The sequence below is a fragment of the Orcinus orca genome, chromosome 1 (assembly GCF_937001465.1).
Source record: "Orcinus orca chromosome 1, mOrcOrc1.1, whole genome shotgun sequence".
NCBI lineage: Eukaryota > Metazoa > Chordata > Mammalia > Artiodactyla > Delphinidae > Orcinus > Orcinus orca.
The window spans coordinates 160,005,772-160,026,569 of record NC_064559.1 but is presented as its reverse complement, the minus strand read 5'-3'; the positions used below and the strand labels follow the sequence as shown (position 1 = coordinate 160,026,569).

The 20,798-nt window shown below is 40.9% G+C and overlaps 1 protein-coding gene across 24 annotated transcripts in view; it reads left to right on the top strand.

The window, feature by feature from the left end:
- The window catches only part of PATJ (PATJ crumbs cell polarity complex component), a 405,040-nt gene that overhangs the window by 69,991 nt on the left and 314,251 nt on the right, over positions 1-20,798 (top strand). For all 24 annotated transcript variants that reach the window (XM_049696976.1, XM_049696961.1, XM_049696921.1 and 21 more), the window contains 2 exons: positions 9,053-9,187; positions 18,256-18,417. In XM_049696976.1, coding sequence (XP_049552933.1) covers positions 9,053-9,187; positions 18,256-18,417 — 297 coding nt within the window. The remainder of the gene's footprint in view (positions 1-9,052; positions 9,188-18,255; positions 18,418-20,798) is intronic.

The window sequence follows — 20,798 nt, the reverse complement described above, 5'->3', positions numbered from 1 at the left end:
GGATCATACACCATGATCAAATGGGGTTTATCCCAGGAATGCAAGGATTCTTCAATATATGCAAATCAATCAATGTGATACACCATATTAACAAATTGAAGGAGAAAAAGCATATGATCATCTCAATAGATGCAGAAAAAGCTTTTGACAAAATTCAACACCATGTATGATAAAAACCCTCCAGAAAGTAGACATAGAGGGAACTTACCTCAACATAATGAAGGCCATATGTGAGAAACCCACAGCCAACATCATTCTCAATGGTGAAAAACTGAAATCATTTCCAGTAAGATCAGGAACAAGACAAGGTTGCCCACTCTCACCACTGTTACGCAAGATAGATTTGGAAGTTTTATCCACAGCAATCAGAGAAGAAAAGAAATAAAAGGAATGCAAACAGGGAAAGAAGAAGTAAAACTGTCACTGTTTGCAGATGACATGACACTATACATAGAGAATCCTAAAGATGCTACCAGAAAACTACTAGAGCTGAACAATGAATTTGGTAAAGTAGCAGGATACAAAAGTAATGCACAGAAATCTCTTGCATTCCTATACACTCATGTTGAAAAATCTGAAAAAGAAATTAAGGAAACACTCCCATTTACCATTGCAACAAAAGGAATAAAATACCTAGGAATAAACCTATCTAAGGAGACAAAAGACCTGTATGCAGAAAACTATAAGACAGTGATGAAAGAATTAAAGATGATACAAACAGGTGGAGCGATATACCATGTTCTTGGATTGGAAGAATGAACATTGTAAAAATAACTATACTACCCAAAGCAATCTACAGATTCAATGCAATCCCTATCAAACTACCAATGGCATTTTTCGCAGAACTAGAACAAAAAAATTGCCCAGTTTGTATGGAGACAGACCCAAAAGACCCCGAATAACCAAAGCAATCTTGAGAAAGGAAATTGGAGCTGGAGGAATCAGGCTCCCTGACTTCAGACTATACTACAAAGCTATAGTAATTAAGACAGTATGGTATTGGCACAAAAACAGAACTATAGATCAGTGGAATAGGATAGAAAGCCCATAGATAAATGCATGCACCTATGGTTACCTAATCTTTGAGAAAGGAGGCAAGAATATACAGTGGAGAAAAGACAGCCTCTTCAATAAGTGATGCTGAGAAAACTGGACAGCTCCATGTAAAAGAATGAAATTAGAACACCATACACAAAAGTAAACTCAAAATGGATTAAAGACCTAAATGTAAGGCCAGAGACTATAAAACTCTTAGAGGAAAACATAGGCAGAACACTCTATGACATAAATCACAGCAAGATCCTTTTTGACCCACCTCCTAGAGAAGTGGAAGTAAAAATAAACAAATGGGACCTAATGAAACTTAAAAGTTTTTGCATAGCAAAGTAAACCATAAACAAGATGAAAAGACAGCCCTCAGAATGAGAGAAAATACTTGCAAACAGAGCCACTGACAAAGTATTAGTCTCTAAAATATACAAGCAGCTCATGCAGCTCAATATCAAAGAAACAAACAACCCAATCCAAAAATGGGCAGAAGACCTAAATAGACATTTCTCCAAAGAAGATATACAGATTGTCAACAAACACATGAAAAGGTGCTCAACATCACTAATCACTAGAGAAATGCAAATCAAAACTACAATGAGGTATCACCTCGAGCTTCCCTGGTGGAGCAGTGGTTAAGAATCTGCCTGCCAATCCAGGGGAAACAGGTTCGAGCCCTGGTCTGGGAAGATCCCACATGCCTCGGATCAACTAAGCCCGTTCACCACAACTACTGAGCCTGTGCTCTAGAGCCTGCGAGCCACAACTGCTGAGCCGGCATGCCAGAACTACTGAAGCCCGTGCACCTAGAACCCGTGATCTGCAACAAGAGAAGCCACAGCAGTGAGAAGCCCATGCACTGCAACGAAGAGTAGACCCCGCTCGCTGCAACTAGAGAAAGCCTGCGTGAAGCAGTGAAGACCCAATGCAGCAAAAAATGAATAAATTAAATAAATTCAAAAAAAGAATGAGGTATCACCTCACACTAGTCAGAATGGGTATCATCAAGAAATATACAAACAGTAAATGCTGGAGAGGGTGTGGGGGAATCCTCTTGCACTGTTGGTGGGAATGTAAATTGCTATAGTCACTGTGGAGAACAGTATGGAGGTTCCTTAAGAAACTAAAAATAGAGCTACCATATGACTCAGCATTCCCACTACCGGGCATATACCCTGAGAAAACCATAATTCAAAAAGAGTTATGTAACACAGTGTTCATTGCAGCACTATTTACATTATCCAGGACATGGAAGCAACCTAGGTGTCCATCGACAGATGAATGGATAAAAGGATATGGCACATATATACAATGGAATATTACTCAGCCATAAAAAGAAACTAAATTGAATTATTTGTAGTGTGGTGGATGGACCTAGAGACTGTTATACAGAGTGAAGTAAGTCAGAAAAAGAACAAATACCGTATGCTAACACATATGTATGGAATCTAAAAGAAAAAAAAAAGATTCTGAGGAACCTAGGGGTAGGACAGGAATAAAGATGCAGACATAGAGAATGGACTTGAAGACACAGGAAGGGGGAAGCGTAAGCTGGGACGAAGTGAGAGAGTGGCATGGGCATAATATACACTCTCAAATGTAAAATAGACAGCGAGTGGGAAGCAGCCGCATGGCACAGGGAGATCAGCTGGGTGATTTGTGACCACCTAGAGGGGTGGGATAGGGAGGGTGGGAGGGAGACGCAAGAGGGAGGAGACATGGGGATATATGTATACGTATAGCTGATGCACTTCGTTATACAGTAGCAACTAACACACCATTGTAAAGCAATTATATTCCAATAAAGATGTTAAAAAAGCTCAAGTATCACATGGGCCAGACAGGTAACATCAATGATATCCGAAATGAAAAAATGACAACTGATGCTTGACCTTGGTGTTAGGTAGCTGAAGCGATCCTTCAAGATATTTCTGTACAACGGAGTGTGTAATGTGTGTTTTATTTTTTTTTTTAGTTTTTTGCGGTACGCAGACCTCTCACTGTTGTGGCCTCTCCCGTTGCGGAGCACAGGCTCCAGACGCACAGGCTAAGTGGCCATAGCTCACGGGCCCAGCCGCTCCGCGGCATGTGGGATCTTCCCGGACCGGGGCACGAACCCGTGTCCCCTGCATCGGCAGGCGGACTCTCAACCACTGTGCCACCAGGGAAGCCCGTAATGTGTGTTTTTTAAACATTCAGAATTAAAATTTTATTTTTATTTTTTTTGGATGTGCCTTGAGGCTTGTGGGATCTGGTTCCCCCACCAGGAACTGGACCTGGGCCCTCAGCAGTGAAAGCGTGGAGTCCTAACCACTGGACCACCAGGGAATTTCCCAGAAATAAAATTTTAGTTGGGTGAGAAAAACTAATATAAATCAACCTTTACTAGATTGTTTGATTGTCTTGCATAACCTCTGCGTGAACATACCTAACTTTTGAGGGTACTATCCTGTGTTTCACCGTTAGTTTAAAAGTTGTAGCCTCATTCTTGAAAAGTTTGTTTTTTATTTGTGGTAAATGTAGTAACTCTTTGTACCTAATCTTTAAACTTAAATGATTATTTAATATCTCCATTGACAGAGAGAGAGAGACAGAGAGGATGTGTGTGTGTGTGTGTGTGTGTGTGTGTGTGTGTGTGTGTGTTTTAAGAACCAGTTATAGGGTTCTTTCTGCTGTGTTTTATATTTTGTTCAGACTTTTTGGAAGCATCCTCCCCCATCCCACTGACATAGCTATTCCTCTCCGGAAGTTTTTTTTCCCCCGGAGCAACATCATTTATATTCCTACTTGAGCGTTTTGATATCTTGTTTGAGGGACCTAAAAGTAGAGCTTCTAGTGAAATGAATGAGCTGCAGCTTGTTTCCTGACAGGTCTCTCCACTCATAGGTTCAAGGCCTCTAGCGTTCTTTATTTTTTAAAAAAATAAATGAATAAATTTATTTATTTTGGCTGCGTTGAGTCTTTGTTGCTGCACGTGGGCCCTCTCTAGTTGTGGCGAACGAGGGCTACTCTTCCTTGCACTGTGCGTGCTTCTCATTGCAGTGGCCTCTCATTGCAGAGCACGGGCTCTAGGTGCATGGGCTTCAGTAGTTGTGGCGCTCGGGCTTAGTTGCTCCACGGCATGTGGGATCTTCCCGAACCAGGGCTCGAACCTGTGTTGCCTGCATTGGCAGGCAGATTTTTAACCACTGTGCTGTCAGGGAAGTCCTCCTCTAGCTTTCTTGATCTCATTTGATCTTCATCATTTTAGTGCTGATAGTAAATCACACAGTGGTCACACTTTCCTTGGATATATTTCCTTGTATCCTTTACTTGTCACATCAGGATCATGAAAATCCCGCTTCTCATTAACTTTGTAGATTTAAATAGGACCCCTTGCAAAGCATATTGAATAAGCATCAAAAAGCATAACGTGCTCTGTGTGTGAAGGCATCAATCATCTGTCTGTTGCACCCACTCCTGTCATTTTAGCCCTTTCTGCTCTCAGAATTCCGAAAGGGTGGAAAACCGAAAGAGACAGATGAAACGGTTGATTTGCTTAGTTGCAAAATGCAGCTGGGACAGGTAATTAAACAGTCCTGCTCCCACAGAGAAACCTGCAGCCATGTAACATGAAGTCTCAGAAACCCAGCTGTATTCAGATTTAGATGCAGAATGAATATTAGGTAGGCGTCTTTTAGATTGACAGATTTTGTAAACATCATTTCTGGTTTATTTGTTCAGTGTGATTGAAGATGGGGCATATGTGTTCCGTTCATGGCGCACATTTCTAGGGAGTATGTGGTGTTTTAGATATCGGGGGGAATAGCCTAGAAGGGCATCCTGTATCTGGTGGGCAAGGGATTCCATGGGTGAGCCTCTGCTGCTCTTCAGTGCTCCAACCTGTTCCTGACATCAGCTGTTCCATAGATGTGGGGAATAGAGCAGGATTGATTAGTAAGGGGCTGGCAGGGGAGACTGGAATCAGTTCCCTCCTCAATCCTTTTATTTTTTTATGAGGACATGCTATTATATAAGTAGCAAATTGTGTGTACAGCAATGTCTTTTAATTTGGGCACTTATTTCGATGCAGAAATTGCTACCATCTACTCAGTTGCTCAAACCAAAAATTTTGCAATTACCTTTTTCACTAACCTCCCACAAGCAGTCCCCAAGCAGGCTCTTTGTAGGGCTGACTCATTCTTTTTTTTTTTTATCTTTGTTCACTTTATATCAGTTGAGATGAACTTTTTCCCCTTAATTAAAAAAAAATTTTTAATTATTATTTTTCATATGCTTATTTTCCATCTGCATCTTTTTTTAACATCTTTATTGGAGTATAATTTTTTTTTAAAGGGCTTCAAATACTTGGCTTTTTATTTATTTATTTATTTATTTTTGGCTGTGTTGGGTCTTCATTTCTGTGCGAGGGCTTTCTCTAGTTGTGGCAAGCGGGCGCCACTCTTCATCGCGGTGAGCGGGCCTCTCACTATCACGGCCTCTCTTGTTGCGGGGCACAGGCTCCAGACGCGCAGGCTCAGTAGTTGTGGCTCACGGGCCTAGTTGCTCCATGGTATGTGGGATCTTCCCAGACCAGGGCTCGAACCCGTGTCCCCTGCATTAGCAGGCGGATTCTCAACCACTGCGCCACCAGGGGAGCCCTATTGGAGTATAATTGCTTTACGATGGTGTGTTACTTTCTGCTTTATAACAAAGTGAATCAGTTATACATATGTTTCCATATCTCTTCCCTCTTGCGTCTCCCTCCCTCCCACCCTCCCTATCCCACCCCTCTAGGTGGTCACAAAGCACCGAGCTGATCTCCCTGTGCTATGCGGCTGCTTCCCATTAGCTATCTATTTTACATTTGGTAGTGTATATATGTCCATGCCACTCTCTCACTTCGTCCCAGCTTACCCTTCCCCCTCCCTGTATCCTCAAGTCCATTCTCTAGTAGGTCTGCATCTTTATTCCCGTGTTGCCCCTACGTTCTTCATGACCATGTTTTTTTCTTTTATATTCCATATATATATGTTCTCACCTTAAATGTCCCCATCTCTGTGAAACCTACTCTGACCAACTTTTCAAACAGCCTCCACAGTTGTGTCTGATGTCCTGACCCTGATTAGCTCCTTCATAGCACTTATCACAGTTGGTAACTTGGGGTTTATCTTTCACTTGTTTGTTGGTGCATTGTTTATTGGCTTACTTGTTTTGCTTGTCTCTTCTCGCTCTCTTGCTTGTTTATATTGTCTGTCTTCCATCCTAGATGTTACTTCCGGAGGGTAGAAACTGTTTCTTTTTTTCATCCTGTAATTCCAGCCCAAAGCTCAAATCCTTGCACATAGTTTTACACTCTATAAATATATGCTGGGTATCATGTCCAAACTAGATTGTAGATCAGTGATATGCTGGGAAATGTCTAGCCCTCAAAAAAAAGAAAAAAAAGGCAACCCTAATTTGTAGCATTTACCAATACCTGTGGTATAAATAGTTCCACCGTGGCAGATTTCAAGCAACCAAAATGACAGCAGTGAACACTGAGTTAGGTAATGATTCACAGTTGCACTTCATTGATGCAGGTTTCTCCATGGGAGCAGGACTATATTGTTACCTGACCTACCTGCATTTAGCGCTAGACAAATCAACCATTTCATCTGTCTTTTTCAGTTGTTCATCCCTTTGGTATTCCCTAAATTCTTAGATAGAGAGTGTTTCCACCATACATGTATAACAGATAAAAGTCACTTCAAGAACATAGATAAAATGTGGTCAAAATAATTAGGAAGTGATGGATTTTCGGTACTTACTACATTTATTTTTTTTTTATTATTATTATTTTTTGTGGTACGCGGGCCTCTCACTGTTGTGGCCTCTCCCGTTGCGGAGCACAGGCTCTGGACGCGCAGGCTCAGCGGCCATGGCTCACGGGCCCAGCCGCTCCACGGCATGTGGGATCTTCCTGGACCAGGGCACGAACCCGTGTCCCCTGCATCGGCAGGTGGACTCTCGACCACTGCGCCACCAGGGAAGCCCACTACATTTATTTTTAATATTATTTATTTAATTGTAATCTTATAATTTCATATTTAATAATGGCTGTCATTAACAACTGGCTTGCAGAATTCCTGAAAATTGAAAAATCTGCTCTTGCAAGCATACTTTAGCACAGCACTGGGGATGACCCACAGGTGGACCCACTGACCGCTCCCTGCCCTAGTGTTTGGCTCATAAACAAAGGAAGGAAGAGAGTTGGCAGAGATGGATGGGTAAAGTGTTATTACAGAAACATTTCTCAGAGTTTTTATTCACCTTTTAGTGCTAAAGAAACTGACCCTAATGTCTCCTAGCTTGATATACAGGATTTGGTACAATGACTAAACAGAATGAGGTGGCAACAGTGAGAAATAAAGAGATCACAGAGAGGCAACAAGAGTAAAAGCAGTCTTACCCTCGCGTTGCTAGAATATCTTATTGCCAGAGATGGCTGTAGACCCTGAAGTGCTTGGTGGTCAAGAGCACTTAATTTTCAGAAAATTAGCCCAAGGCCGGGAATCCCTCCTGCCTGTTTTAAGCCATTGAGGCCTTAGTCAGCTGGATGCCTTGCCACTTCACATTTGTCTGTTTGTCTGGAGTGGGATGGAAATGAGCCCCAGGTGGTGTCTGAAGCAAGGCCTGTGGAACTCTGAGGACTCAGAGCAGATGACTAAGGGGAGGTGATAAGCTCCAGGATAAGTGATCGCAGAGGAAAGGAAATAGGGAAAGAGCCATGTTGTGGATGCATTGCCACCTTGTGTAGGGTTTTCTCCTTAGCAAATATACAGTTAGAGATGGGCCTGGTATTTTGGATAAACAGACTATTGTAGTATCATTTACCATGTTTGAGTTTATATATCCACAATGAGAAATCATTAATTCCAATTTTGCAAATCAGGGGAATGGAGTTTGGTGAATGCCTTTGACTTTTAGAGCCAACAACACTAAGACACTCATCTTTTTACCTTGACATTGGCTGGAATTTCTTAATGCTTGGCTCATATCTGAACCTATATGAATCCTTCTAAGTCAACAGAACCAATCCTAGAGTGGAATAATGATTGCCTTTCTTATTATACACCCATACCTCCCCCAAATCAGAAATTGTTCTCTCTTAAGCTGGTGAGATGGAAAAAGACATCTTGAAAGAGGTACCATCTTTCATGGATTAGTTCAGATAACATGTAATGAGCCCGTGTTCAGATGCTGGGTACTATTCTAGGGCCTGAGGCTATAGAGAGAAAAGATACCGTCAAGCAGTCGGGGGGCAGTTAAGAAAATAGGAATTTTTTTTTTTTTTTTGTGGTATGCGGTCCTCTCACTGTTGTGGCCTCTCCCGTTGCGGAGCACAGGCTCCGGACGCGCAGGTCCAGCGGCCATGGCTTATGGGCCCAGCCGCTCCGCGGCATGTGGGATCTTCCGGACTGGGCCACGAACCTGTGTCCCCTGCATCAGCAGGCGGACTCCCAACCACTGTGCCACCAGGGAAGCCCAGAAAATAGGAATTTTAAAAGCAGTGTATTGTGAGCTGTGATGGGGATGTGTACAGTGTGATCTTGGACCCCAGATGGAAGCAGATTAGCTCAGATATCAGGAAGGGCTTCCTGGAAGTGATACTGCTTTAGTATTGAAGTGTGAGTGAAACTTAGGTAATATAAAGGAACTAGATGTCCTGAGGGATGGGAAGTCCTGCAGAAAAGTGAAACACAGAATACATACTGGGAACTATAGGAAGTTTGGAGCTTAGAACTGGAGACTTTGTACGTCTGTCTCTCCATTCCCAAGGAATCTGAGTGGACAAGAGTGAGAACAAGATGACAAATGACTTCATGTTTTGCTTGAGGCTAGTTTTCCCCTTACTGTCTCTTTTGGGATTTTGGTGATCTGATTCAGGGGATGGGGCTTCTGTGTCAAAAAAATACTTGATAGAGGATTAACAGCCAGATGTGTCCTTGTTGTGTTTATATTACTGTTCTGTGTTTTGTTGCAGCTGCTGCCCATTCACACTCTGAGGCTTGGCATGGAGGTGGATTCCTTTGATGGGCACCATTATATCTCTTCGATTGCTCCAGGTGGTCCTCTTGATACACTGAACCTCCTACAGCCAGAAGATGAGCTCCTTGAGGTAAAATTTTTGAGGGGAAAAAGACACAGGGCAGGAATTTTTAAGTTGTAGGAGAATGTGTTCTCACCAGAAATCCACAGAGTTACATCATCAATACCAATGTAATGTGAGCTACTTATATTGGAAAATAATTGGTGACTGTACTTAACAAAACTGTGTTGTGTACTTGAAAGTTGCTGAAAGAGTAGATCTTAAGTGTTCTTACCACACACATAAACAGACACACACACACACAAACTATGGTAACTATGTGAGGTGATAGAAGTGTTAACTAACCTCATTGTGGTAATGATTTCACAATATATATATCAAATCATCACACTGTACACCTTAAACTTTTACATGTTATATGTCAATTATATTTCAGTAAAGCTGGGAAAAAGAAAATAAAGATGAGGAAAAATACTAACAACTTATGTAATGATAAGTGAAGTAGGTAACGTACTTTCAGTCCATTTTCCCCATCTTTTGGGACTCCTGAGATGTCCTTCTGAGTGCTTATTTAAATGATTAACTGAGAAAGAAGCTAATGTCCTGTTTTAGTTTGATAGCATAATTAGTATTTTTTTCTTCAAAATTCTTTTTAAGAATCTAACCCCTGACCCTTGTTTGGAACATGTAGTCATATTTATTTGCAGGTTTTGTTGGTTATTTCTAGTAAGGATTAGAGCTGGATAACCTCAGGCTTATGTGTTACTGACTAGCTTTCAGATTGTCTCCTTGGGACTCCCTCCCCGCCATGATGGCAGCCTCTACCGGGCTCACTCAGGCTTCTCAGCCTCTCTGCAGTCAGAGCAATTCTAGAGCACTTCTGCTGTGACATGACTGCCTTGAGAGATTTTGTTAGATTGGAAAGTTCTATAGCCAACACAGCAGACAAACCAAGCAACAACCCTTAATTTTACAGATAAGAAAACAAGACATTGATTTCCCCTAACTTTATACACTGGTAGAGTGATGACTTTAGTTCATGTTTTCTAACTCCCATTTCACTGGTTTTTCAATACATCACACTACTCTCTAAGCTTCTAAAAATGATACACGGAATGGTCAAACTTTGAGAAGGCTGTGTAGAAGAGGGTTCTCTCAAGTTTAGATCCACAGGAAGTCCTAGGTTGGGTTTAATAGAGTCAACCTAGTTGCTTGAGCCAAGATTAGAATCCCACGGGCCTTGAAGTAGAGATTTCTTTCTAAAATTTATATTTGCTTAAAGTGGGATGGCAAGAATAGCAAATAGGTTTCTTGTTGGGTTTTTTAAGTAGCGTTCAGTCACCTGGAGGAGTATGTTGAGAATTCCGAGTTGAATTTTTTTTTTTTTTTTTAATTTTACATTTTATTTTATTTTATTTTTTTCTTTAATATACATATATTCTATTCATAAATTACACATATATACCACTGTAAAAATACATCTTTTATGTATAAAACATATACAGTCGTCCCTTGGTATCCACAGGGGATTGGTTCCAGGACCTCCACAGATACCAAAATCCCAGGATACTCAAGTCCCTTTTATGAAATGGCACGGTATTTGCATATAACTCACACACATCCTCCTGTACACTTTAAATCATCTTTAGATTAGTTATAGTACCTAATACAGTGTAAATGCTATGCTATGTAAATAGTTGCTGGGTACATGGCAAATTCATGTCTTGCTTTTTGGAACTTTCTGGCGTTTTCCCAAATATTTTTTTTTTTTAATTCATTTATTTTTAATGACTTATTAGAACAAATACCTATAGATATCATTATATATATGATATATAAATTAATTATACAATATATCATGTATTAATTATTAAAACATACTCTGGTAAATATTATATATTCAATATGAAACAGGAGGAAAGGGGGCAGGGCACAACCTTTAAAAGAATTACATAGCCCGAGGACACAACATAAACTGATTAGAACAAAATAGGTCCAAGATGGCGGACGAGTCTACTTCCACTAGACCTTGAGCCTCAGTATACACTCATTGTAACACATCAGCAAGCTAAGCGACACACCCACAGGTGCCACGACAGTTCCAAGGATGACCATAAAGGTCAAAAAGTGGGCGGTGGCTCAATTCCTAGAAATCCCCACCCCTTCCCCAAAATAGCTGGAATACTCCTCCCACTCATCAGCGTATGAAATTACTCACCCCTATAAAACTAACAACCCCATACCCTGGTGCTGCCCTCGCCTTCTTTTTATTTTTTTTTTTTTTATTTTTTTTTTATTTTTTTTTTATAGGTATACCTGGATTTAATTCTCACTTCTACCGCTTGGTAGCTGGATAGCCTTAGGCAAGTTTCATACCTCCCTGAAATTCACTTAATTCAGTCTGTAAAATGGCATAATAACTTATTATAGCATCCTTTTAGGAATTTTAAATCAGTTCTTGAAATAAAAGTACACAATATATAGACAAGTATGGATTCCTCAATAGATGTTTGACCTTTCATTTCTCCAGTATCCCACCCGCATCAAATAAAGAAAAATACTTTTTAAAATTTACGAATATTTCATTGTTGTAAAGTTAAAGCCATAAAAATAATCAAATGGCCTACTATCATACCATTAGAAGAAAAAAAAAAAAAAAGGTGTTCATGAGAGTTCCATATTAGAATACAAGTTTTCCTTAGGCACCTGTTTATGTATGCTATTCTGCTCTTTACAATAAATAATTAAATTTAAAAGACTTAATTCCTCACTTTTAAGACCTTATTAGTTTACAAATTACATATTGACCTATGCTAAATTTTATACCAACCCATGCTAATGAATTCAGTACAGAAAACAAAAAACACTGCACTCAAGCAAACTACATATATATATATATATATATATATAACTTATATGAGAATTGCTACTCCAGCTTTCTTTTGGTTTCCATTTGCATGAAATACCTTTTTCCATCCCCTTACTTTCAGTCTGTATGTGTCTCTAGGTCTGAAGTGGGTCTCTTGTAGACAGCAAATATATGGGTCTTGTTTTTGTATCCATTCAGCCAATCTGTGTCTTTTGGTGGGAGCATTTAGTCCATTTACATTTAAGGTAATTATCGATATGTGTGTTCCCTTTCCCATTTTCTTAATTGTTTGGGGTTTGTTATTGTAGGTCTTTTCCTTCTTTTGTGTTTCTTGCCTAGAGAAGTTCCTTTAGCAGTTGTTGTAGAGCTGGTTTGGTGGTGCTGAACTCTCTCAGCTTTTGCTTGTCTGTAAAGGTTTTAATTTCTCCATCAAATCTGAATGAGATCCTTGCTGGGTAGAGTAATCTTGGTTGCAGGTTTTTCTCCTTCAACACTTTCAATATGTCCTGCCACTCCCTTCTGGCTTGCAGAGTTTCTGCTGAAAGATCAGCTGTTAACCTTATGGGGATTCCCTTGTGTGTTATTTGTTGTTTTTCCCTTGCTGCTTTTAATATGTTTTCTTTGTATTTAATTTTTGACAGTTTGATTAATATGTGTCTTGGCGTATTTCTCCTTGGATTTATCCTGTATGGGACTCTCTGTGCTTCCTGGACTTGATTAACTATTTCCTTTCCCATATTAGGGAAGTTTTCAACTATAATCTCTTCAAATATTTTCTCAGTCCCTTTCTTTTTCTCTTCTTCTTCTGGAACCCCTATAATTCGAATGTTGGTGCGTTTAATGTTGTCCCAGAGGTCTCTGAGACTGTCCTCAGTTCTTTTCATTCTTTTTTCTTTATTCTGCTCTGCAGTAGTTATTTCCACTATTTTATCTTCCAGGTCACTTATCCGTTCTTCTGCCTCAGTTATTCTGCTATTGATCCCATCTAGAGTACTTTTAATTTCATTTATTGTGTTGTTCATCGTTGCTTGTTTCATCTTTAGTTCTTCTAGGTCCTTGTTAACTGATTCTTGCATTTTGTCCATTCTATTGTCCATTCTATCTCCAAGATTTCGGATCAACCTTACTATCATTATTCTGAATTCTTTTTCAGGTAGACTGCCTATTTCCTCTTCATTTGTTAGGTCTGGTGGGTTTTTATCTTGCTCCTTCATCTGCTGTGTGTTTTTCTGTCTTTTCATTTTGCTTATCTTACTGTGTTTGTGGTCTCCTTTTTTGCAGGCTGAAGGTTCGTAGTTCCTGTTGTTTTTTGTGTCTGTCCCCAGTGGCTAAGGTTGGTTCAGTGGGTTGTGTAGGCTTCCTGGTGGAGGGTACTAGTGCCTGTGTTCTGATGGATGAGGCTGGATCTTGTCTTTCTGGTGGGTAGGTCCACGTCTGGTGGTGTGTTTTGGGGTGTCTGTAGACTTATTATGATTTTGGGCAGCCTCTCTGCTAATGGGTGGGGTTGTGTTCCTGTCTTGCTAGTTGTTTGGCATAGGATGTCCAGCACTGTAGCTTGCTGGTCGTTGAGTGAAGCTGGGTGCTGGCGTTGAGATGGAGATCTCTCGGAGATTTTTGCTGTTTGATATTATGTGCAGCTGGGAGGCCTCTTGTGGACCAGTGTCCTGAAGTTGGCTCTCCCACCTCAGAGGCACAGCACTGACTCCTGGCTGCAGCACCAAGAGCCTTTCATCCACAGGGCTCCTTAATTTGGGATGATTCGTTGACTATTCAGGTATTCCACAGATGCAGGGTATATCAAGTTGATTGTGGAGCTTTAATCCGCTGCTTCTGAGGCTGCTGGGAGAGATTTCCCTTTCTCTTCTTTGTTCTCACAGCTCCCAGGGGCTCAGCTTTGGATTTGGCCCCGCCTGTGCGTGTAGGTCGCCGGAGGGCGTCTGTTCTTTGCTCAGACAGGACGGGGTTAAAGGAGCCGCTGATTCGGAGGCTCTGGCTCACTCAGGCCGGGGGGTAGGGAGGGTCACGGAGTGTGGGGCGGGCCTACAGCGGCAGAGGCCGGCGTGACGCTGCAGCCTGAGGCGCGCCGTGCGATCTCCCGGGCGAGTTGTCCCTGGATCCCGGGACCCTGGCAGTGGCGGGCTGCACAGGCTCCCCGGAAGGGCGTGTGGCTAGTGACCTGTGTCCGCACACAGGCCTCCCGGCGGCGGCAGCAGCGGCCCTAGCGTCTCATGTCTGCCTCTGGGCTCCGCACTCCCAGCCGCGGCCCGCGCCCGTCCCCGGAGCTCTCCCAAGCAGCGTTCCCAATCCCCTCTCCTCGTGCACCAGGAAACAAAGAGGGACGTAAAAGTCTCTTGCCTCTTCGGCAGGTCCAGACTTTTCCCCGGACTCTCTCCCGGCTAGCCGCGGTGCACTATCGCCCTGCAGGCTGTGTTCACGCCGCCAACCTCAGTCCTCTCCCGGCGCTCCGACAAAAGCCGGAGCCTCAGCTCCCAGTCCCGCCCGCCCCGGCGGGCGAGCAGAAAAGCCTCTCGGCTGGTGAGTTCCGGTCGGCCCGATCCTCTGCGCTGGAATCTGTCCGCTTTGCCCTCCGCACCCCTGTTGCTGTGCTCTCCTCCGCGGCTCCCAAGCTCCCCCACTCCGCCTCCCGAAGTCTCCACCCGCGAAGGGGCTTCCTAGTGTGTGGACACTTTGCCTCCTTCACAGCTCTCTCCCGCTGGTGCAGGACCCGTCCCTATCCTTTTGTCTCTGTTTAGTTTTTTCTTTTGCCCTAACCAGGTACGTGGGGGGTTCCTTGCCTTTTGGGAGGTCTGAGGTCTTCTGCCAGCGTTCAGTAGGTGCTCCGTAGGAGTTGTTCCACGCGTAGATGTATTTCTGGTGTATCTGTGGGGAGGAAGGTGATCTCTGCGTCTTACTCTTCCGCCATCTTCCCCGAGTTGAATTTTGAGGTCGGAGAGAAAAATGCTGTGACTATTGGCAAATTTTATCATAAGCATGGGAGGCCAGGTCCTGTTTTAAGATGTAGTAAATGGCTTATTTTTAGAGGTGTTCAAGTAATGATACTGGAATGCTTATTGTGGATTAATGCCCTAGAATTTACGCTGTCACTTACGGGTTTTTTGGTGCCGAATCATGTCTTTCTCTTCTTATTTGCAGAGTATATGACATAACTTTGTGGTGTCACACATGATAATCTGCAGATTGGAGACCATTTGGAAAACATTGCCATAACATGTAGCTATTAGGTATTGAGAAATGAGATATATTTATTTGAGAGATATGGAAATATGAGTAAAAACCAGTTTAGTTTACTTTTTTGTGGTAAATAAACATAACATAAACTGTATCATTTAAAGCATTTTTAGTCTACAACTCAGTAGCATTAAGTATAATTCACTACTAGTACCTGGTAGGTGATAAAGAAATGTTGGCTGGATCTGAGTAGAGCAAGTGTAGGTGATCTCAGCCATCAACTGAGTCCTTTGTGCCTTAGCCGAGATTGGAATTCCATGGGCCTTCTCCCTTGTAATAGAATGTGATGTAATGAGGTGGCATGAAGACTGGTTGAATTCACAAGTATAGATTTCTAGTGAAAGAACTTGGGATAGGGAAAGAAGCACAGGTTTGCAAGTCAGAGCTGCTTTGGGTTCTGAGTTTGCCACAGCTGAACTGTATGTCCTAGCATGTCACTTTTTTTGAGAATCATTTTCTTCATCAGTAAATGCCTACCTCACTCTATGTTTGTGAGGATCTAATGGAATATTGTCCATGTAAAGATAATGCTTTACACATCATCTCACTGTGAGATACTGGCAACATGACCATCATGAAAAGACATAAGCAACCTTTATAGGATAGAATTGAATGGGGATTGAATGAAGTAGTGGGACAATACTTGTCCAGTATTATGTACTTTGCAGATGAATACCTGTGTATGAGTTTTCTAGTCACAAAGTCTGAATAATTGAGACTTGACAGTACTTAAGAGGTTTGAAGAGTCTAGAAAAATATTGTGAACTCTAAAATAAAAATTGGCTTCTTCCAGCCGCATAGCACAGGGAGATCAGCATGGTGCTTTGTGACCACCTAGAGGGGTGGCATAGGGAGGGAGGGAGGGAGACGCAAGTGGGAGGGGATATGGGGATATATGTATACGCATAGCTGATTCACTTTGTTATACAGCAGAAAGTAACACAACAATGTAAAGCAATTATATTCCAATAAAGATGTTAAAAAAAAAATTGGCTGCTTCTGAGCAACTGAATACAGAAATTAAAAAGTCTCTGTAAAGTTAGCCAAATAAACTCCTGAACTGTATGTGTGTGTGTGTGTGTGTGTGTGTGTGTGTCTGTCTGTCTGTCTAATGTACTCCTTAGAGCTTAAAACTAGGAACACAAATATGCTTCAGGGTTAGAACATTGTGCCAAGTCTCAGCCCAGAGCAGCTATTTACAGCAGCCATAAATCCCCTTAGATAGGAGTTGCTAATGGGAAATGTGACCAATCCCTTTAGCCATATAGAGTGGTGAGGAGGACTACCAGGCATTGCTATAATAATTGGAGACAATTCAAATGAATAAATAATGAGCTAAATAAATATTTAAATGTACACCGAGATAAAAACCTGAAAAGTGATTTTCAAATTTGTTGAAGTAATGTGAAACAGAAGCTAAAATACTTGTGCATGAGTAGCATTCCTGCTTTGATTGTATCTATCCGCTTGCTTTATTTTCAGTATGTCACTCCCCATTTGGTTGATTTTAGAACTTTCTGTGCTCATGGCACTGGTTGGCACCATGGACATGGTGTGACCAGTGGCAAGTACCTCCCTCCCCATTTTTGTGTGAAGATTGACTTGCAGTTCTTCCAGGAAGAACCTTTCATGTGCTGCTGAACTTGCTATCTGCTGGACCCCTTCCTCAGTCATAAAGTCCTGGGAGACAATGTTTACTTTTTAGGACTAGCTCCCTGAAACACATGTGGGCCTCTTTACTATGTGGTGATTTCTTTGTAAATAATTAAAAGGCAGGCAGATTATGTCTGGTCTGATGGCTAAGTGCTGGGTATGTTACAGGTGAGAGTGGTTCCAAGGGATGAATGACTCTGGGCTCAGACCACTGTTGATGGGATGCTTCCAAAAACCCACTGTGCTCTTATTCTCTGAGCAATTTTGACAGATTTAGTGGAAACGTTCCTCCCAGGAAAGTCAACCCTGCCAGTTGTCTGGACATTAGCATTGCACCTGTCAGAAATTAAGGCCAGACCGGAAATACTTTTAAAACTAATAATGCTGCTGAACCCTGCCGGGAAGGTAGGAGTCAGAAGTGAAAAGATTATATGTTGCCTGGATTGTGTTTATGCCTCAGCTTTTTGGGAGTGGCAGACAGATGAGAGAGCTCCTTGAGCTAAAGTCATATATATAAAAAATTAGAATAGACATGTTTCTAAATCATCTTTGGTGCAAAGAATTGTTACTATGCACTATATATAATATGAAATTTAGATAATCTTTTGGTGATAAGCATTAATCGTTAATAAGGAATAGTTGATTATCTTTTTGTTTTTCTAAACATGTGGGAACCTTGTATAAAACAATTTGAAAATCTGACACACTTCTTACACTTGATGGCTGTGTCAGCAGAGTATGTAAGAATGGATCTGAGGCAAAGTTATGTGTATTTCTTTTCTACAGAGGTGATTTTTCTAGGATGGTATTAAGAGTTTATGGGATGTGAAAGAAAATTGTGAACTGATGCTAAATTTTGACGGCCAAGTATCCTAGATTTTGTTACCTACACATTGTAAGTTGAGCAGTTTTTAACAGCCTTAAAAATTAGTGTTAATATCTCTATTGATATGCTTACAAAATGAAAAGCAAAAGGAAGCGGTCTTAAGAAGGCTATCATTGATATTTAGTGTGTTTAAGGAGAGATGGGGAGTAGATGAGAGAATAACAACATTGTGGTATAGAAAGGACAAAGCAGGGAGGTGTGAAAAATTAGGCAAATCACATACCCAGTAATAGTTGTACTCTGAGCACATTTTATACTTTATTCACCCAATTTCAGTAAAACTTTAGCCTTAATTTTTATAAATTTTAGGGATTTCTGTTTTTTTGTACTACTAAAATGATTAAATTTAGGCCCTTTGTTTACAGGGAAAATAAAACGATTATCCTGTTTTCACTTTGATAGATTGACGTAAGCAAGAGATTTTTGTTTTTTTTTTCATTTGGGGCCTCCTCAATTCTGACTTATCCCTTATCTTTCTAGGTCAATGGAGTGCAGCTCTACGGGAAATCTCGCCGAGAAGCAGTCTCCTTTCTTAAAGAAGTGCCGCCCCCCTTTACCTTGGTTTGCTGTCGACGGTTGTTTGATGATGAAGCCTCTGTAGATGAACCAAGGACCACTGAAACCTCTCTTCCTGAAATGGAGGTACTAAATGAATACTCGCACTGTGGTTCCCATAGGCATGCCCCTTCATCAGGGATGTCCTGAGAGTGTATTGTGATATGAAGGGGGAGGGAAAAACCTTCCTCTTTTGTTTGACAACAGTAGCTCTCAAAGGCAACAATGCATAGCTTTTCAAATTGTTACTATTCTTTAATGTCATGAAACTTTACTTTTTTTTGGTAACTTGAAAGGTTGGTAACATTAATGTGCATGCACTTTGATTTTAGAAAACCTTTTTTTAGTAATTACCTGAGCTCCTTACTTTTGGCTCCCAGTTCAACTCAGTTCATCTTAACAAGTTTAAGATGTTGGTAAGTATTGAATAGCTAATGGGCTTCCCTTTTTCAGAGCTTTAAAAACATGAAGATCTATGACCAATTTTGAAATGAGTAAAAATTGCTGTAAGAGCCTTCAGAAGGTCAGAGAATAAAATAACACTTTCTGTGCTCCCGGTAGTTTTTTTTTTTTTTTTTTTTTTTAAAGAGCATTGTAATTATGAAAACAGATTTAAGCACATGCTTTTCTAAATTATGTTTTTGTAACTTTTATGTCACTTTTCCCCTTTCCAGACTCTTTTAGATTATAATTCCATTAACACCAGTTTTGATACACAGGGGCTTCCCTTTTGCTTACCTACGGTCTGATTTTCAAGGTACATAGACCCTAATGTTGCCTCTGCCACTTAATGATTTGAATGATTGAGCAAATAACTTGACTTTCTGTTGATCTTCTTCCTCTGAAAAATGAAGATACTTATTGTACTTACCTCATCTGTGGTGAGAGAAGGAAATGAAGTAATGTGTGCAAAGTTCTTAGCACAATGCCTTGCATAAGGACGGTGCTCAGTAAAAATTAGCTATGGCTGTTCTCAGCTCCTCCTGTCCACCTGTCCTTTTTTGTGATTTCCTAAAATACAAGAGTGTAGCACTGTCCTGTAGTCACAGATACTTTAGTGTATATTAAGTTTGTTTTTTCAAGAAGACTGTCAGCTCCTGTGGGCAGAGGCCAAATCTTAGAATTATTTTGTATCTCTTGGTGTTTTTATTCTTTACTGCACATTTACAAAGTGCTTAGTAAATTATTGATTGTTGATTGATAATTTTTTTTAATGCTTATCTTTGGTAAACATGTTTCAAGGAAGGGACTCAAATGCCACACTTTTATGATTCTTGCAATCTTTACTAAAATTAAATGTGGGTGATAGCTTACCTCTATTGATAAAAATGCCGTTAATCTAATCTTACAGGGTGTGTAAATCACCAAGTCCGCTTGCTGACTCTGTGCTCCCATCTGTCATACTTTACCACAATGGGTAAACAACAGCTTTGAATTATGCTCAATGTCATTCTTGCTGCCCATTAGTTGATTGCTTTCTATTCTGTAAATACAGGATTTATGCAGAATTGATTGTATCAAAGTGATATATTTCTGGTTGGAGTATAATATCTTATATATGTTGGATGCCTTGAAATTTCTATAAACTTGGGTTTTAAAATTATATGTGGTTTCTTAAAATCCTGGCTCTCTTTTCTGTCTCTCTTTTTTCATTTATCTCAATACGATCTTAGGTTCTTAGACCCTATATTGTTAAGCAGCTCAGACAAAATTCTAATGCTTATTAATCAGTAAAGGTATTAAATGCCTCAGTAGAACATCCATCGTATTGTATTACCATTGTAACTTTACTTTTTATTGGAAAGTATGTGTTTTCTTTTTAAATCTATCAGTTCCTCACATCAGACTGATATAAACAGATGTTTATATCATCCAGATATAATGATCCAGAACGTTCCCACTAATTTCAAGTTCTGTAATTCAAGAACCAGGAAATCGTTCCCATGTTTAGATTTAATCCACCATGTCCTGCAGGGACAGTTTGAGATCTGGTCCAGCCCTCATTTCAAGATGTTTTTTGTATTAGCTATGGTGCCTTACTCTTCCATAATAGAGGGGTCCCTCTGCCTGCCACATCTGCCAGCTTTGATTCCGTTAAATGGGTTTTCTTATACAGGTCACTCAAAATTATATTCATAGGAAGTACATCATTTTATTTTATTTACTTCCATTTTATTTACTAAGATCGTTCAAAGTTTTTAGAAGTAGACTTCTTAAAGACTATTATTTAGTCTATAGCTTTATTTAAAAAGAGTTTCAGGGCTTCCCTGGTGGCGCAGTAGTTGAGAGTCCGCCTGCCGATGCAGGGGACGCGGGTTCGTGCCCCAGTCCGGGAAGATCCCACATGCCGCGGAGCGGCTGGGCCCGTGAGCCATGGCCGCTGAGCCTGCGCGTCCGGAGCCTGTGCTCCGCAACGGGAGAGGCCACAGCACTGAGAGGCCCGCGTACCGCAAAAAAAAAAAAAAAAA